Source organism: Oncorhynchus gorbuscha, linkage group LG04 (assembly GCF_021184085.1).
Source record: "Oncorhynchus gorbuscha isolate QuinsamMale2020 ecotype Even-year linkage group LG04, OgorEven_v1.0, whole genome shotgun sequence".
Lineage (NCBI taxonomy): Eukaryota > Metazoa > Chordata > Actinopteri > Salmoniformes > Salmonidae > Oncorhynchus > Oncorhynchus gorbuscha.
This window is the reverse complement of record NC_060176.1, coordinates 50,479,453-50,494,959: the sequence shown is the minus strand read 5'-3', so window position 1 is coordinate 50,494,959 and position 15,507 is coordinate 50,479,453. Positions and strand designations below refer to the sequence as shown.

Here is a 15,507-nt window from a genome sequence, read left to right as displayed (position 1 = left end):
TCTGCAAATATCAGCTTCTTGTTCTCGAGTTCATTCATTGCCGGAAGTGGGTGGGTGGGACTCCTGCTTTTTCAGTTTTCTATCAGTTACCACAGCCACAAAGTCGTCGTACATTTTTTAAAATGAAAACAAAAATGTGCTTTTTGCTCTTAATTTAGGGTTATGGATAAGGTTAGCACTTTGGTTGAGGTTAAGTTTAAAATAACATTTTAAGAAGGGGAATTACATAAATAGGCGGGGTTTATGAATTTTTGGCTTAGGTAACTAGTGACGACTTTTCACAGTGCTTGATTGGCTGTTTTCGTCCTCTTGTCAAAAGTCAAAACAACGGAGGTGATGATGGCAGATTCTGGAGCAATGTGGAGGGTAATGTACCAAATTCATGTATTGTTTATGATAACGTAAGGTCACCGTATTTCACTAAAGGCCCTAGTCACCAATGTAACTCGTTTGGAGCTAGCGAGCGTTATATGACTCGATAGTGTGCACTGCTGTTCGAGGCTAGTGTAAATGTTAGCTAGCAAGCTAAAACCACATTGAAAGGGATAGCATGCATTTGAGAAAAGGTTTTCTTCCCTAGACTGATCATCCGACTTGAGAGAATATCGATGCTAAAATAACCAATTAACCATAGATGAGTTAGTATCTAGCAGATTGGCACTTTGATAGGTGTTGTTTAGTGGACGGTCAACGCTTCACCATTATGTGTTTTTCTTGAACTCTGATTATACTGGAACGCCAGCTAGTTTTTCAGTTATCAAATGGCAATACAGCCATAACACAATGAAATGCTGCTGGCACATTTAGGAAATTTAGAACAATGCTCGAGGAATTGATTCATACTGTACTGTACATGTATCATCTTCTGTACACTGAGCAAAAAGTTTTAAAAATGCAACAATTTCAAAGGTTTTACTGAGTTACAGTTCATATATTAAATAAAGGTAAAATAAATAAAACATGAAATCAGTCAATTGAAATAAATTCATTAGGCAAGAATCTATGGATTTTACACGACTGGGAATACAGATATGCATATGTTGGTCACAGATACCATTAAAAAAAAGGTAGGGGCATGTGTAATGGGAATTTTAATGTTTGCTTTTCTTATAACCAATTTTTGTGTTCTTGCAAGTGGCTGACAACAAATCACACCTATCAGTAGCTGCAATTTGGCAGTACGCCCAAATGTTGTTTTGAGAACGAACTAAAGATATCTCAGTTTCAAGGTCTCAGCTTAGAGAGGAGAAACTTCAAGAGGTGTTGTTGGTCTGTCACATGTTATGAAATCGTATTGTTCGGTCACATGAAACAAAACGGTAATGATTCATGAATTATGCTAAATCTTGCAAATATTACTTGTCTGTGAATAGCTGTTTATAAGAAAACTGCTGGGTCTACCCAAGGAAAGCTCCTGATTGACATGTGTACTATGGTGTATTGAGTTGGTTGGAACCTCTCCAGTGTGATGACAATAAACAATGATTAATTTAATATTGACTTTAAATGTACCTGTGTAAGAATTGTTCCACAAAACGTGGAACAGAAAACCAAAGTGCGACACATTGGTTCTACGAATACCTGGAAGACCGTCAGTACGGTTGAAAGTATGGATTATATTCCTCGCGCTCTGTGCAGGTCGAGTAATAATAACAAAGTCATGCCAGTGACGTGACGGTGTGGGAGGACGTGCTCCCCGCGGTTCATATAAAATTGTACGTCAGACCACGCACCGTCTCAGAGAATCAGTGAAATTGTGTTGTGACAAAACTCCACATTTTAAAGTGGCCTTTTATTGTCCCCAGCACAAGGTGCACCTGTTTAATGATCATGCAGTTTAATCAGCCTCTTGATATGCTACACCTGTCAGGTTGATGGATGATCTTGGAAAAATGAGAAATGCTCAATAACAGGGATGTAAACAAGTTTGAGAGAAATAAGCTTTTTGTGCATATGGAACATTTTTGGGATCTTACAACACATGTTGTTTATATTTTTGTTCAGTGTAAATATGGCAGAAGTATTAACCTCGATCACGTCATATGCTTATGTCTATTTACCTGTGATATGTGACCCCCATAGCCGCCCCGGACCTGTGATGACTACTGGAGTGAATTCAGACACTGCAAAAGCCTGTGGAACCGTTTCCATAACTACTATGCCCATGGCACATCCCCCTCCTGCGGGCAGTGGAAAGAAGACTACTACTCATGTAGAGAGTGGGTGAAGAACCCAGGCCCTGAGACCAAGGTACAGTTTAGCACTCAATCATAATTTCTGCTGCGAGGGGAAATGGCCTAATCAACGTTGGAACAGCAATACTGTATTTACAAGGAAACTGCCATCAAGGTCCAGAAATGTTGGCTACAGTTTGCTTCTGTACAGGATACTACATTTGTAATATGTCTCAATTGTGAGAGATCAACCAACCAACTTGGTCTGTTCTCTCTCTTATGCTGTCCCTACTGCAGGAGTCTTTACAGCAGAGTGAGAGGAACCGGGAGGCAGAGCAGAGGAAGTTCACCCCTGTGTGGGACCTGAGACAAGATCCGCCCAGAGACTGGCACATGCCCCTGCACCAGGGAAAGTCCCCAGATTCCCAGTCCTAACCATCCCCTGGGTCAATACTGCCATGGCCCTAAACATGGGCAGACCAAGGTCAATGTGGCATCTGAGATCTGTTTCACTACACAAACTTAACCAATTCTTCTAACTTTAACTGTAGAGATTGTGGCTAGGGAGCCATGGTCCTGGGGTTATTCAGAGCAATCGATTGACATTAGTACAAGTAAAAGTACAAGTATTTAGTAAAAGTACAAGTATTTTTAGAACAAGTCATAATTGTTCATGGCAGAATATATGTTCTACACAGTGTATTTTTACTTTATGTTCTTGAACTTTTCTGAATATGCCCCTTGCAGAGGGTGTGAAGGCTTTTCCCCAGCTAATATGCTCTTAACCACCTGACTCTTATTGGTTCAGTTGAAACCATGTTTAGAAAGGTGTTTTAGTGCTAGGCTTGGTTGGGGAAAAGCCTGCTCTCCAGGAACAAAACCACTCTGGCGTAGATTTTTTTTCCAGAGGTGTCCAATTCTCTTCACTGGTATTAGGGCGGTGTTCTCTACTGCTAGAAAGTTCTACTCTAATCAAAAACACAATTATTGATAGTGACAGAGTGTTGTGCATTCTTTCCATACATTGTGTGTACTGGGAAATAATATTTTGGGGAACAGCTAAAAGAGATACTGGATTAGGAAAAGGGTAAGCACACCATCCAGTATTCTGGCTTCCACCAGTGGTCTGACTGTTTTTGTCTCGTCATTGTGTGGAAAGAGACTCTACCTATTGCAATTGAGGCCAGTGTTTCTGTAACACCGTTACACAGGATCTTTGCCTTTTATTATTTCACATGATACCTTATCTAGTGTTACATACATGCATACATAAAAATGCATTTCAAATAAAACAAATGTGAATCCTTTATTTTAACGCCCTGGTATGTTTTACTTACAGACTGTATTTAAACCTATGAGATCTATGAATGTTACATTACAGAGCACACACACTACAGAATGTGAATCACTTCGTGAGTGTGAATAGAAACTTCTGTATCCATGCTAGGGCAGTTGTCAATACGATGAATAGGTCATGGTCAGTAAAGCAGTTAAATTACCCTTACTTTGAATGAGACATACACCCACTAATGGTGCCCGGGCCGTTGTTCTGAGCAAGCTTTAATGTCTCATCTTCTTTCATGAACATCCTCGTCAAATATTTGTCTGTCCGTTCAAATCATGTGAAAACATGGATGAACATCCATGTCAACACGTATTACGCCCACAATGTGTTACACTCACTGGGTGTAAACTTTGGTGATGTTGCATTTGCTCTCAGGTGCCTCGTGAAGCTGAATCCCTGGTGGTTGAAAGGGAAGAGCAGGGGGTTTAGCCTCAGTGATGCCTTGTAGAGCTCCTCTCACTCCAGCCTCAACTCCTCCAGAGCATCCCACTTGGCCTCCACAGCCAGACTTTTACTGCCTCCATCCAAACCCAGTGCTGGGTCTGCTCATAGAGGGGCAGGGTGGAAAGAAATTCAAATGTGGCACAGGAACTGGTTATAACAAAATGTCTGCAAAGAAGGTACAGTAAATTGTCTGCTCACTGTTTTTTTTGCTTCTAAATAAGGATCTTTAACAGGGTTGTGGTGATGAAACTTCGGCCAACATTGGCTTTCAAGATCACATACCTGTTTGTAGCAGGACCACTCCTTCAGCAGTAGAGCCCGTTATTCACTCTCCTCAAAGGGAAGCTGAGGAACACAGCACACCCTAGAGGAAATGAACAAATAGAGTAAGGACCTGTTCAGGTGTACATTAGGACAGAGCAATGCATTTGGATTGCACTAATAGTGCTCTTTACGAGGGTCCACTTTCTTCTTCGGCTCCGCCCTGTAATGGCACACATAGGCAGAATGAGTGAGAGTTGAGCCTGTAGTGCAATTATAACAAATGGTGCCAATAGCAAACAGAGTAGACGACTGAAACTAAAGTGCACCAGAGAACAAACTCTTTGTAGACAACAAGGACCTTGTCTGACTTGACCATTCACTCCAATCAAAGCTGTTCAGAACATAGCAAGTCAGAGGAAGGGGATTTACTAGTTAGCTAAATCTAGCCATTGTAACAGCACTGCAGTGAATAGATAACTTAGCTAGCTAACTGGCTCAGGTTTTAGCATACAACTGGACAACAACCATGAGAGAATTAAATACAATATATAGCTACATGTAGAATAAAGCATGTTCAACTGCTGTAACAACGTTGCTAACTATGCACACGGTGCATGTAACAACTCACCTTGCCCCCGCAGTCTGTCGGGACAATACCTTACACAGGGTACGCGATACAGCCAGATACATGATTGCTATACTATATGACTCGTGTTTAAACACTTCAAATAACTGTTATTACCGTGTATCAACAAATGTGATCATTGCTGCCTCCTTGCTTGAAAATGGAGAGAATGACGTACATTCATCTCGAGTTTCACATAGACACTTTCGATCCCATTGTTGTAACATTGATCTGGTTACGTCAGATATATAACATTGGTAACATTATAATAGACATAGCTATATCACGGAATAAATATGCTATCAGTAACCATTTAAAATTGTCCTTCCAGTACCATCTGAACATGAAACGTTCGTTGTGTCGAATGTTGTTGTCTCAATGATTAGTTACACATTATTTAGGTAAAAGGTCAAGATTTGCCAGGGTTTGGCAGAAAGCGCCCTTAAATTCACACAGATTCCCTGACCTTCGTGGACGTGAGGAGGAATCAATATTATGTCACTTATCAGAAGTAAGTTATATATTGATATTTAGCATAAATCACGCACTCACCACGAAATGCATGCTTTTCTATGAACATGCTTTGCTTGCTCTGCAAAATAAAGGCAGCTATGCATATTGCGTGGCACACGTTAACATCTGTAAAATAATAACCAGGTGACTCCTGAAAATTGGTAAAGTATAGCTAGTGTTCATAGATTATCAAAACAATACATTTTGAGCTGATTCATTTGTTCCTGTCTTTGGAGCTGTTGCTATTCAATGAACGAATGACCGCTGTCAGTCTGTCTCTACATGTAAACAAAGCTATTTAAGTGTTGTCTTGCCACAGTTTAACAACTGTCAGCTATGCCTCTCTATCGTTAACTTTACATTTCTATCGGCTAGGTGAGTTGGAGATGAATGTAGGGTAAAGGTGACCGTGACATATTTTAGTTACATGATAATTACAATGGCACTGCAGTGGATTATGATAGGACTCTAAAGCAGTGAATCTAGGCAACGCAGCACTTTTCAAGTCAAATATTTGTATTGCTTTAGATATTCACATATATGATGTCATCAACAACTCTAAAGCTGCAGTAAAGCTGGATTAGTCACCTCGCACCCAAACCCTCTTCTTTCTCTCCATCCAGGTGTGTTTATTGTGTCTGCTAAGCGGACTCCGTTTGGCACCTACGGCGGGGTTCTGAAAGACCACAGTGCAACAGACCTAGCAGAGCATGCCTCCAAGGCTGCTCTCGCCGCTGGGGGAGTGGCACCCGAGCTTGTCAACAGTGTCATCTTTGGAAACGTCATGCAGGTGTGCTTAACTCCAAAAAGCAAGCAGAGGCAAGGATAAACTCAATGAAGGAAATGTTTGAGCTGACTATACCTCTCTCTCCCAATCTCTTCCCTTCAGAGCTCTGCAGATGCTCCATACATCGCCCGTCACGTGGGCCTGAGGTGTGGGGTGCCCATCCCAGTGCCTGCTCTCACCGTAAACCGCCTGTGTGGATCTGGCTTTCAGTCCATCATCAATGGAGCTCAGGTATAGTAGACATATAAACATTGAGACTCTACACCAGGGGTGTCAAACTCATTTTGCTACCGGTGCTGCATTAGGTCTTCAACAAGGTCTGGAGGGCTGCACTGAAAAAGGGTTTTATTTTCTTGCTGTCAAAATGTGCTAAACATAGTCCTCTAGTGCTTTGGGAGTTTTCTATGCTCCCTGAGCTGGAGAGCCAAGAAACTTTGAATGTAGTTCCATTGACTGTGCACAGTGATAATTAGTGATCTGGACAGTCAATAAACAGTATGAATATAGGTCCATTATCATTTCTACAAAGTTTTGAGTTGTTTTTGTCATTTTAAAGTATATTGAGGTCACCCCACGCCCCCATGTGTTTTTTAAATATTTTTTAACTCAAACCACCATTTCATTGTTTGTAGGTCAATTGTAGGTGCATTGTTTCTGCCGATGGCATAGGAACATTAGCAGCCTTGTACCATTTTGTCTTCTTTAAGACCCTGTCTGTGTCTGTAGGAAATCTGTCTGAAGGACTCAGAGGTGGTATTGTGTGGAGGCTCAGAGAGCATGAGCCAGGCGCCGTATGCTGTCCGCAACGTCCGCTTTGGAACGAAGTTCGGACTTGACCTCAAGGTATTGAATTAATAAATGAGGAGAGATAAAATACCAAATGGGTATAGATTTTGTCACTTTTGACCATAAGGGCCCTCTAACAGCTGCTCTGAACCAATGCCAAGGACTAAGCTAACGTGTTCTCTCTTTCCTTTGTCTCAGCTGGAGGACACTCTGTGGGCGGGACTTACTGACCTGCACATTAAGATCCCCATGGGCATCACAGCAGAGAACCTGGCAGTGAAATACGAGATCAGCAGAGACGACTGTGACAAATACGCACACCAGACACAGCAGAGGTGGAAGGCAGGTCAGAAATCAACTCTTACCCTAACTAAGCTCACATGTTTACAATCTCTGCCTTGATTAATCAGGGATTCCTGATTATCTGCCCTCGGAAATATTATGACAGTGAACTGCATATTACCATGACAATACACTGTTTTTCCAGATTTCCATCTGAATGCTGACCACATCCCTGAGTTTGTCTGTGTGCTCTCTAAACCTTAGCCCATGAGGCGGGCCACTACACGGCAGAGATCGCACCCATCGATGTGAAGGCTAAGAAGGGCAAGGTACCCATGACCCAGGACGAGCACCCTCGTCCCCAGACCACCCTGGAGCAGATGGCTAGGCTACCTCCTGTCTTCAAGAAGGAAGGAACGGTCACTGCTGCCAATGCATCAGTGAGTACTAAATAAGACCGATTCAATTCTGGACCCAAGCTCTTCCACCCAGTTCCTACCATCTTCTGCTAACAGAGTATCACATTCAATCTGTCCCCAAGCACACCGGTTTTAAATGGAGTGCAGATCATTTTAGTTTGCTGGGTGTAAATCCTGTGTGCTAGTTTTGAATGTACTGATCTTCATGTTCTGTTCCTATTCCACAGGGTGTGTCAGACGGAGCTGCTGCCGTGGTGATAGCCAGTGAGGAAGCTGTGAAAGAGCACAAGCTCACCCCATTGGCAAGAATAGTGGCATATCACGTCTCCGGATGTGACCCAAGCATTATGGGAATCGGTGGGTGACTGACAACAAATGGCTTATGTACTTGATGAAAACATATGATACATCCCAATATATAGGCCTTTCTAGCATGGCCATCAAGTGATTTCTGTTCGTAAGGTTCTGTCATTCTCCCCCATCAGGCCCAGTTCCAGCCATCACTGAAGCCCTGAAAAAAGCAGGTCTCACCCTCCAAGACATGGATCTGGTGGAGGTATACTCGTCTGTTTTATGTTCATAAATAGGAACTGATGCAGAAAGTGGCAGATATTTGGTTGCTCTGTTTTGGTTTACTCTGGGTCATGCAGCTTACCTGATAGAATTGACTTCCTCCTTTTGCCTCCTTCTCACTTGCTCTGTCTCTCCCTCTCTTTCTCCTGCTCTGTCTTCTCCTGTCCTTCTCTCTATCCCCTCTGCTCTCTCTCAGGTGAATGAGGCGTTTGCTGCTCAGTACCTTGCGGTTTCCAAGGTGTTGGGTCTGGACCCAGAGAAGAGTAATGCCGATGGGGGGGCCATTGCCATCGGGCACCCCCTGGGAGCCTCAGGAGCACGCATCACTGCGCACCTGGTCCACAAGCTCAGGTAACCCCACCACACCAGTAGTCTTCTTACTACTCCGGATCACTTCTTATCACTCTGTATATATGTAGACAAAAATTGTCAAATAAAATCAGAACAATTCATTGTTGTCTCATGTGAAGTAACAGGCAAATGCTTTTAACTAGAAAAAATAAGACACAATTCAATGGCTGAGCTATTCATGTTATTTCACAGAGAAGTGGTCTAATGATTAATTTGTGTTTTTCTTTCTCTCAGGTGGATTAGGGGAAAGTATGCTGTGGGTTCAGCCTGCATCGGTGGTGGACAGGGCATCGCCATCATCATAGAGAACACTCACTGAGGAAGAGACCAAACCATGCACACTCAGAAGTGTACTACTGTACCATCCCCACTCAAAAGTGTACTTTCAATACCATCCACACTCGAAATACACCACACCCTACATACCCAATCGAGTACATGCCATATACACACTCGAATGCGACTTAAGATTTTTTGTCAGATGTGGAGTTTAAACACCGGATTGCATCGACTTGAAATGTAAGAATATCCACCCCTCAAGATTTTTGTATGTTTGATGCATACTTTGAAACATCCCAAGACTCTACCACCTACACTCAAAGAAATACACAAGATCTCGTCACTCGTCAATTACTCCAGAAAATGATTGCTGTTTACCTAAACACAGAAACAAGGGTGTTTTGTGTATTTAGTAACCCACATGTCTGTGATAAACTCCCTCGTATACTTCATATTCCTTTTACCTTTTATAAATGTTTATGTATGGAAACCATACTGTCTGTATCTGCTTAAAGAGGCCTTGTGAATCTGAAGGGCTAAATCAGTTTTTTTTGTAAGGGACTGTCTTTGTGTTTGCCTTGATAACAGTGCTAGCTCATTGGATGTACTATTTACCTCTCGCTGTAGCATATTAACAATTGAGATGAGAAGTGTGGTTTGAGTTTGGGTGAAGTTGCTTTCTGTGGAAGGAGAGAAGCATCTCTGCCTCTTCCTTACAGCCTCTCTCTCGCCTTGCATTTTAATATGAATGATCACTCTGCAGGGATAACCATTGCCCTACATATGTACGTGTGCTAATATGTAAACTGCAAGGTTGCATTTTAGATGTTAGATTTTTCCAAATTAAAAAATTAGCAATACATTTGTGTAGGATTGTTGTTCATATTCTTTAAATAATAGTATTTACTAGGCCTATTGCAATAATACTCTCATTTTGGGATGTCATAATGCCTGGAGAAATATTTTTCTCAGAAACCACATCAGTATAGCAACGTAGGTAACCTGGAACGCCACCGTAATCTGGGTCCTGGAAACTGACCCTTTGAGAAAAACTGATATGAGTCTCTACAGATTGGTATGGATACATACAGTATATTTTCAAAGGCAGCTCATCATTATTTTATCATGAGTGCTAAAAGCGAACATAAAATGTAGCTCTATAAATTAGAAATACGACTCAGTCATTAATCATTATTTTAATTAAGCAATAAGGCTCAAGGAGGTGTGGTATACGGCCATATTCCACGGCTAAGGGCTGTTCTTAAGCACGACGCAAAGCGGAGTGCCTGGATACAGCCCTTAGCCGGCTATATCCAGCAATAAGGCACGAGGGGGCGTGGTGTGGTATATGGCCAATATACCACGGCTAAGGGCTGTATCCAGGCACTCCGATTTGCGTCGTGCATAAGAACAGCCCTTAGCCGTGGTATATTAGTCATATATCACAAACCCTCGAGGTGCCTTATTGCTATTATAAACTGGTTACCAACATAAATAGAGCAGTAAAAATAAATGTTTTGTCAAACTCGTGATATACCACGGCTGTCAGCCAAGCAGCATTCATGTTTGATCCCTGAATGCCGATTGGCTGATATCAGACCGTATACCACGCGTATGACAAAACATGTATTTGTACTGCTCTAATTACGTTGGTAACCAGTTTATAATAGCAATAAGGTACCTTGGAGGTTTGTGGTATATGGCCAATATACTACGGCTAAGGGCTGTAATCCAGGCACTCGGGCTTTGCGTCGTACATAAGATCAGCGCTTAAATATTCGTGCCTTATTGCTTAAATATTTACTGATTAAAAATGGTTGTATTTTATTGATTCTCTGAACAACAAGCCCCCAATATTTTTTTGCGTCGTTTTTGCATCCTTACGTCGACGTGACATGCAACGTAGATATATACGTAACTTCCCCGGATGTCGGTCTTTTTTTCATAGCAAAGGTAAGATTGGTTTCTCCCCACCCAACTTCATAAATAAAATCGGTGTTCATCTGTGCAAAATGGACTAAATAACCATTTCCCATTCGCATGGGAATGTTATTTGTATCCTAAGCAGTTCATATGTATGACAATTGTTGTGTTTTGTGTGGTGACTTGTAAATAAATTGCTTTATGTTTCGGAAATTTAGGCCCACGGCTACATGCTAGCGCAACGCGTTGTAACTTGAGCAGATTTCTCGTTTCACCAATATTACGTTTATGTACCCTGGTTTATACGTTAGTGGATTGTCAGCGGATATTACTTATCTATGTGTAATGGCATATTATAGAGAATTTCCGAAATAGTCAAAATGTTAGCCAGCTAGGTTGCTAGATTGCTAGATGTAGCTACCAGCTAAGGTATAACGTCATGCGTGCGTGTTCACTCCCAGGTTTGAGGTGTTTTGGCGAACTCTGGCATATTGACACGTCTGTCGTGCCTAACTAGTTAATTGACTGTTTAAAATGTCAAGAGTTTTACCTGCACGCTGGCATGTATTTGTTTCTGTTATGCTAGCAAGTCGCAGATGTGATCTATCGAAATGTTTATGGAAAACTAACTACTTAATAACAATGGCTAAAAGGCCACCTCCCAGTATGGGGCCTGCTGGTTATATTGTATTGGAATATGACAAACTAGTACTTTGGTTACCTGTTATTGAATATCTGGAGCCACAAATGTTCTTAACTTAGTTTGCTAGCTCTCCTGACCTATGACATGTAACCTCTGAGCATCATACCATCAAAGTATCTAGCTAGCCAGCATGATCAGTTCATGATTCACCAGTAATGCATCCAGTGATTATGTAAATATTGTTCTATAGTATTGTATCCATGTGTTTTAACCCATTCGGGTCCCCTGGTCTGTCCCAAGATGGCAGAGGGAGACAAGAAGAAGGTGGCCAAGAAGGCTCATTGCAGCCGGAACCCTGTCCTGGCCAGGGGCATTGGTCGCTACTCCCGTACCGCCATGTACGCCCGCAGGGCCATGTACAAGAGGAAGACCAAGACCACTGAGACCAAGGTGAGAGGAGGGAGGCACAGTCTGGGGAAAGCTGTCCCCTTGGTTCTCTACATTGGACCTGTTAGACTTCACGTTTGTATGTGTAGTGTACTGAAGTGTCTTGCTTGTTTCAGATTGAGAAGAAGATGGTCAAGACTCCATCCACAATCACCAAGACTGTTGGCGGAGACAAGAATGGAGGCACTCGCGTTGTCAAGATGCGCAAGATGGTGAGTCATTGGCTTGAACAGTTTCCTTAATTGTAGTTGGTGTCATGTTGCGCATGGATCGATGCAATTGCTCTTGGATCTACAAAATTGTCTTGAGTTTTGCAGCGCACAATCATTCAGCATATTAACTTTTCACTGTTTCAATATACTGCAGTGAGGTCTAATTGCGAGACATGGCTGGTGGTGTTAAATGGTGCTACACCTGTGAAGTAGTTTGATCCCCTGACTCTATGCCCCCCAGCCCCGTTACTACCCCACAGAGGATGTGCCCCATAAGCTGAAGAACCATGGTAAGAAGCCTTTCAGCCAGCACAAGAGGAACCTGCGTGCCACCATCACCCCGGGAACCGTGCTTGTACTACTCACTGGGCGCCACCGTGGAAAGGTGAGATCTCACAGAGTGTGCACAAACGCACACATCACCTCTGAAACACTCATGCACCACCCGCCGAAGAGTCCATGTCGTGCTCACTGGACACTAGTGCAGGAAGGTGAACACTCGCATGGCTACACATGACACTGCCATCACTCATAAACTCTGTAGCATTATTTAGTGACCTATTATATTGCTGAGATGGCGTGCTGTGCACACTATTCTAAACACCCTTGTTGCGCTGCTACCCTCCTTAGAACTGTCCTTTGCTCTACATGCGATAAGCTGCATAATACTCCCACACTACCAACTCAGTTTCCTTTTTTCCCACAATGGAAAACACACGTTCAAGCCTCACACAGGCATATTACGGTAGTGCCCACACACAGGACTGTGCCCACACACTGAATGCACGTAGCAGAGCCTGCTGCTATGGTTTCAGCTTTAAGTGCTGCTCAATTGGCAGAGGACACTCACATCGTTGTATTGGAAGCACATAAATGTGTGAAGTGGAGAATTTCGAGTTGATAAACAATATCTGAAAATATTTGTTTGATTTATGTATGAGTTTCCCAATACATTTTTAAAAGTCAGTGGTCTAGTACAATTGTGTTATACTAACTAGTGTTGTGGATATTTTTATTACTGTAACAAGTAGATTGATCAGCTCTACATTCTAGTAGAATGCCAGCTTGTTTGGTTTAGGCTATAGCACTATTACCATTGGTTTTTTGAAGTCTTCATAGTTTTTCAGAACCAGGATTGGTTATCACTTCAGTAGCATATACATGTGGTAAATGTTGCCCTGTGCAATGCAGTAACTGACTCTTCTCTCCCCTCAGCGTGTTGTGTTCCTGAAGCAACTCTCCAGTGGTCTCCTGCTTGTAACTGGTAAGAACAACCAGTGCTTTGAAACATTCCTATTAATCAGTGAATTGGCCAAACAGGTTTTGCATAGAGTAGACCTGGTCGGAATGTCCAGTGAGATTTTATAGCTCACATTCACGTCTGTGCAGCTGCAGTACCCCGTTAGGTAGCCTTATCTTGATGTGATGTTTGGAAAAGTATGCTGTTCTTGCGTTTTCAGTTGTAACTCAATCACCCTCTTGCTTTCTCCATCCTCTAGGTCCCCTGGCCCTGAACCGTGTTCCCCTGCGCCGGGCACACCAGAAGTTTGTCATTGCCACAGCAACCAAGGTCGACATCTCTGGCATGAAGATCCCCAAGACTCTGTCAGATGCCTACTTCAAGAAGAAGAGGCTGAGGAGACCCCGCCACCAGGAAGGAGAGATCTTTGACACAGAGAAAGAGGTCAACCCCACACTACTAGATATACACAAGCTATACACACTTCCAAACCCTCCTGGGATTTAGACTAGTGGGGGTGAGGAGTAATGGTTACTATTGAGTGCTGTTATTGGACAAGTAACATAAAAACCATGGTGCATTAATCCTACATTCCTTAGAATGTTATTTGGAGAATGCGGTCATTAATCACATTTCCATCCACTAGTTAAGTCATACCGTATATTTTAAAAGGGAATCATACAAAATCAGGACTGCTGTGATAGGAAACAGGAAGTGTCGGCACAAATGTATAAATGCCAACGTTTGTTCGAAATGGTGGGCTCATTTTGATGGTAAAATGACGCAAGCAATAGCACAAATATTTATAAACTGAGTCACGCGATGTCATGGTGTGTCCTCCCACCATGACTCAGTTAGGCTCCAGATAAATGTTGAGGGTCCTATTCTTGTGACAAGATTGATGCTTGACAGCCGTCTGACACAAATATCCTCGCTGTTATCCATAATAATCTCGTGTTATAGACTAACCTACCTGTATCTATCTGCGTGCTGTTGGCTAGAGCGCACTTGCCAAGACCAGAGTAGGCACATTTGCTATTTAACGCAAGCAATTGTTTGGTAGAGTTGAAAATGCACTGGAAACACATTGAACATTACATTTCTTTCGGTACAGGAAAACTGAAGTGAAAAAGTAAATTTTGTGTACACTGTCATCACGCACTGATTTTTATCCGCTGCAATTCAGTTTGGTAGAAAGACCGCTGGTGGGGAAATGTGCATCATTTATGCATATTTTTAAATTATTCACATTAATCTGTCCCAATTGGTTGGAAATCTATCTAATGTCCTGACTGCTCAAATCTTTTGATGGGGAGTGGGTCTTTTGCTTAATATATGGTGAATAATGGTTCTTCCCTCTGGTTGTGGCTAGAAAAAATGCTTTTAACTGGGATGTCACGAGCTATCTGAAACTCTTATCTTTACCCCTGCTACAGAAGTACCAGTTGACAGTGCAGAGGAAGGAGGACCAGAAGGCTGTGGACTCTCAGCTTCTACCCCTCATTAAGAAGGTTCCCCAGCTGAAGGGCTACCTGCGATCCTCTTTCTGCCTCTCCAATGGGGTCTACCCTCACAAACTGGTTTTCTAAATGTGTTGTAATAAAGAGTACCACCACAGTCCTATCTCACCTTGTGATTGTGTGTAAATGGGCTGATTGAGTTTCAAATACACAAAGCATTTGGGGACATTGTAGTTCAGTAGCTCCCTGTAACTCAAACTCTTAATGGGGTTCTATTGCAGGCTGGGCTGTCAAAGGCATTCAGGACACATCAGGTGTTTGGTTGCTGCTATTGTATCAACAAATCAGTTTTCTATTGGCTCACATCCACCCCCTACACTTACAGAATGAGTCTCTTCACTGACATTTAAGCTTTAAGCCATTCGGCTTGTATTTGATGGAACAGTTTGGTAGGTTGTGCTAGACTAGTGATACAATGTTAGGAACAGTTGCATGAAAATGCTCAGCGTACAGGTTCTTTGACAGTAAGTCACCATCTTTTGTTGTAGAAAGGGTGGCCATTTTTAGCATGGACCACGTTTGTCACTTTACTCTGGAAAACATGTACAACAGTCACTTGGCTTTTTTGGGGTGTCTGCACTTTACATTTTTGCCTACATTTACTCCCATGTACTTTTGGGTGTTGGAAAATGTGTTCCATTGACAAATTCACTAAATATCCCTGGTCATCCCAACTGCTT

The 15,507-nt window shown here is 42.4% G+C and overlaps 3 protein-coding genes and 1 long non-coding RNA gene across 4 annotated transcripts; 3 read left to right on the top strand and 1 right to left on the bottom strand.

The window, feature by feature from the left end:
• Positions 1 to 214: 214 nt before the first annotated feature.
• lg04h22orf39 (linkage group 04 C22orf39 homolog) lies at positions 215 to 3,483 on the top strand. Its single transcript, XM_046347095.1, has 3 exons — positions 215 to 366; positions 2,083 to 2,250; positions 2,472 to 3,483. The coding sequence occupies exons 1-3, from the start codon at positions 337 to 339 to the stop codon at positions 2,607 to 2,609; spliced, it is 336 nt and encodes a 111-aa protein (XP_046203051.1). The 5' UTR covers positions 215 to 336; the 3' UTR covers positions 2,610 to 3,483.
• On the bottom strand, positions 3,462 to 5,254 carry LOC124034214. The gene is made up of 2 exons (XR_006838538.1): positions 4,246 to 5,254; positions 3,462 to 4,061 (listed from the first exon to the last, which is right to left on the bottom strand). It is a non-coding gene; the product is annotated as an uncharacterized LOC124034214 (long non-coding RNA).
• Positions 5,226 to 9,704, top strand: LOC124034212 (3-ketoacyl-CoA thiolase, mitochondrial-like). Its single transcript, XM_046347094.1, has 10 exons — positions 5,226 to 5,363; positions 5,989 to 6,155; positions 6,255 to 6,383; positions 6,879 to 6,995; positions 7,137 to 7,284; positions 7,485 to 7,660; positions 7,867 to 7,996; positions 8,125 to 8,195; positions 8,409 to 8,563; positions 8,798 to 9,704. The coding sequence occupies exons 1-10, from the start codon at positions 5,348 to 5,350 to the stop codon at positions 8,880 to 8,882; spliced, it is 1,194 nt and encodes a 397-aa protein (XP_046203050.1). The 5' UTR covers positions 5,226 to 5,347; the 3' UTR covers positions 8,883 to 9,704.
• Positions 9,705 to 11,684: 1,980 nt separating this feature from the next.
• Positions 11,685 to 14,924, top strand: LOC124034209 (60S ribosomal protein L6-like). Its single transcript, XM_046347092.1, has 6 exons — positions 11,685 to 11,858; positions 11,972 to 12,067; positions 12,309 to 12,452; positions 13,283 to 13,331; positions 13,567 to 13,751; positions 14,744 to 14,924. The coding sequence occupies exons 1-6, from the start codon at positions 11,709 to 11,711 to the stop codon at positions 14,894 to 14,896; spliced, it is 777 nt and encodes a 258-aa protein (XP_046203048.1). The 5' UTR covers positions 11,685 to 11,708; the 3' UTR covers positions 14,897 to 14,924.
• The last annotated feature ends 583 nt before the right edge of the window (positions 14,925 to 15,507 follow it).

Excerpts from the sequence above, each read along its gene's own strand:
- LOC124034212 (XM_046347094.1), top strand. Across the intron at positions 6,156-6,254 it reads TCTTTGGAAACGTCATGCAG|AGCTCTGCAGATGCTCCATA; the intron begins GTGTGCTTAACT and ends TCTTCCCTTCAG. Across the intron at positions 7,997-8,124 it reads CCCAAGCATTATGGGAATCG|GCCCAGTTCCAGCCATCACT; the intron begins GTGGGTGACTGA and ends CTCCCCCATCAG.
- lg04h22orf39 (XM_046347095.1), top strand. The coding sequence starts at position 337 with ATGATGGCAGATTCTGGAGCAATGTGGAGG. Across the intron at positions 367-2,082 it reads ATTCTGGAGCAATGTGGAGG|CCGCCCCGGACCTGTGATGA; the intron begins GTAATGTACCAA and ends TGACCCCCATAG. Across the intron at positions 2,251-2,471 it reads ACCCAGGCCCTGAGACCAAG|GAGTCTTTACAGCAGAGTGA; the intron begins GTACAGTTTAGC and ends TCCCTACTGCAG.
- LOC124034209 (XM_046347092.1), top strand. The coding sequence starts at position 11,709 with ATGGCAGAGGGAGACAAGAAGAAGGTGGCCAAGAAGGCTCATTGCAGC. Across the intron at positions 12,068-12,308 it reads TTGTCAAGATGCGCAAGATG|CCCCGTTACTACCCCACAGA; the intron begins GTGAGTCATTGG and ends TATGCCCCCCAG. Across the intron at positions 13,752-14,743 it reads TCTTTGACACAGAGAAAGAG|AAGTACCAGTTGACAGTGCA; the intron begins GTCAACCCCACA and ends CCCCTGCTACAG.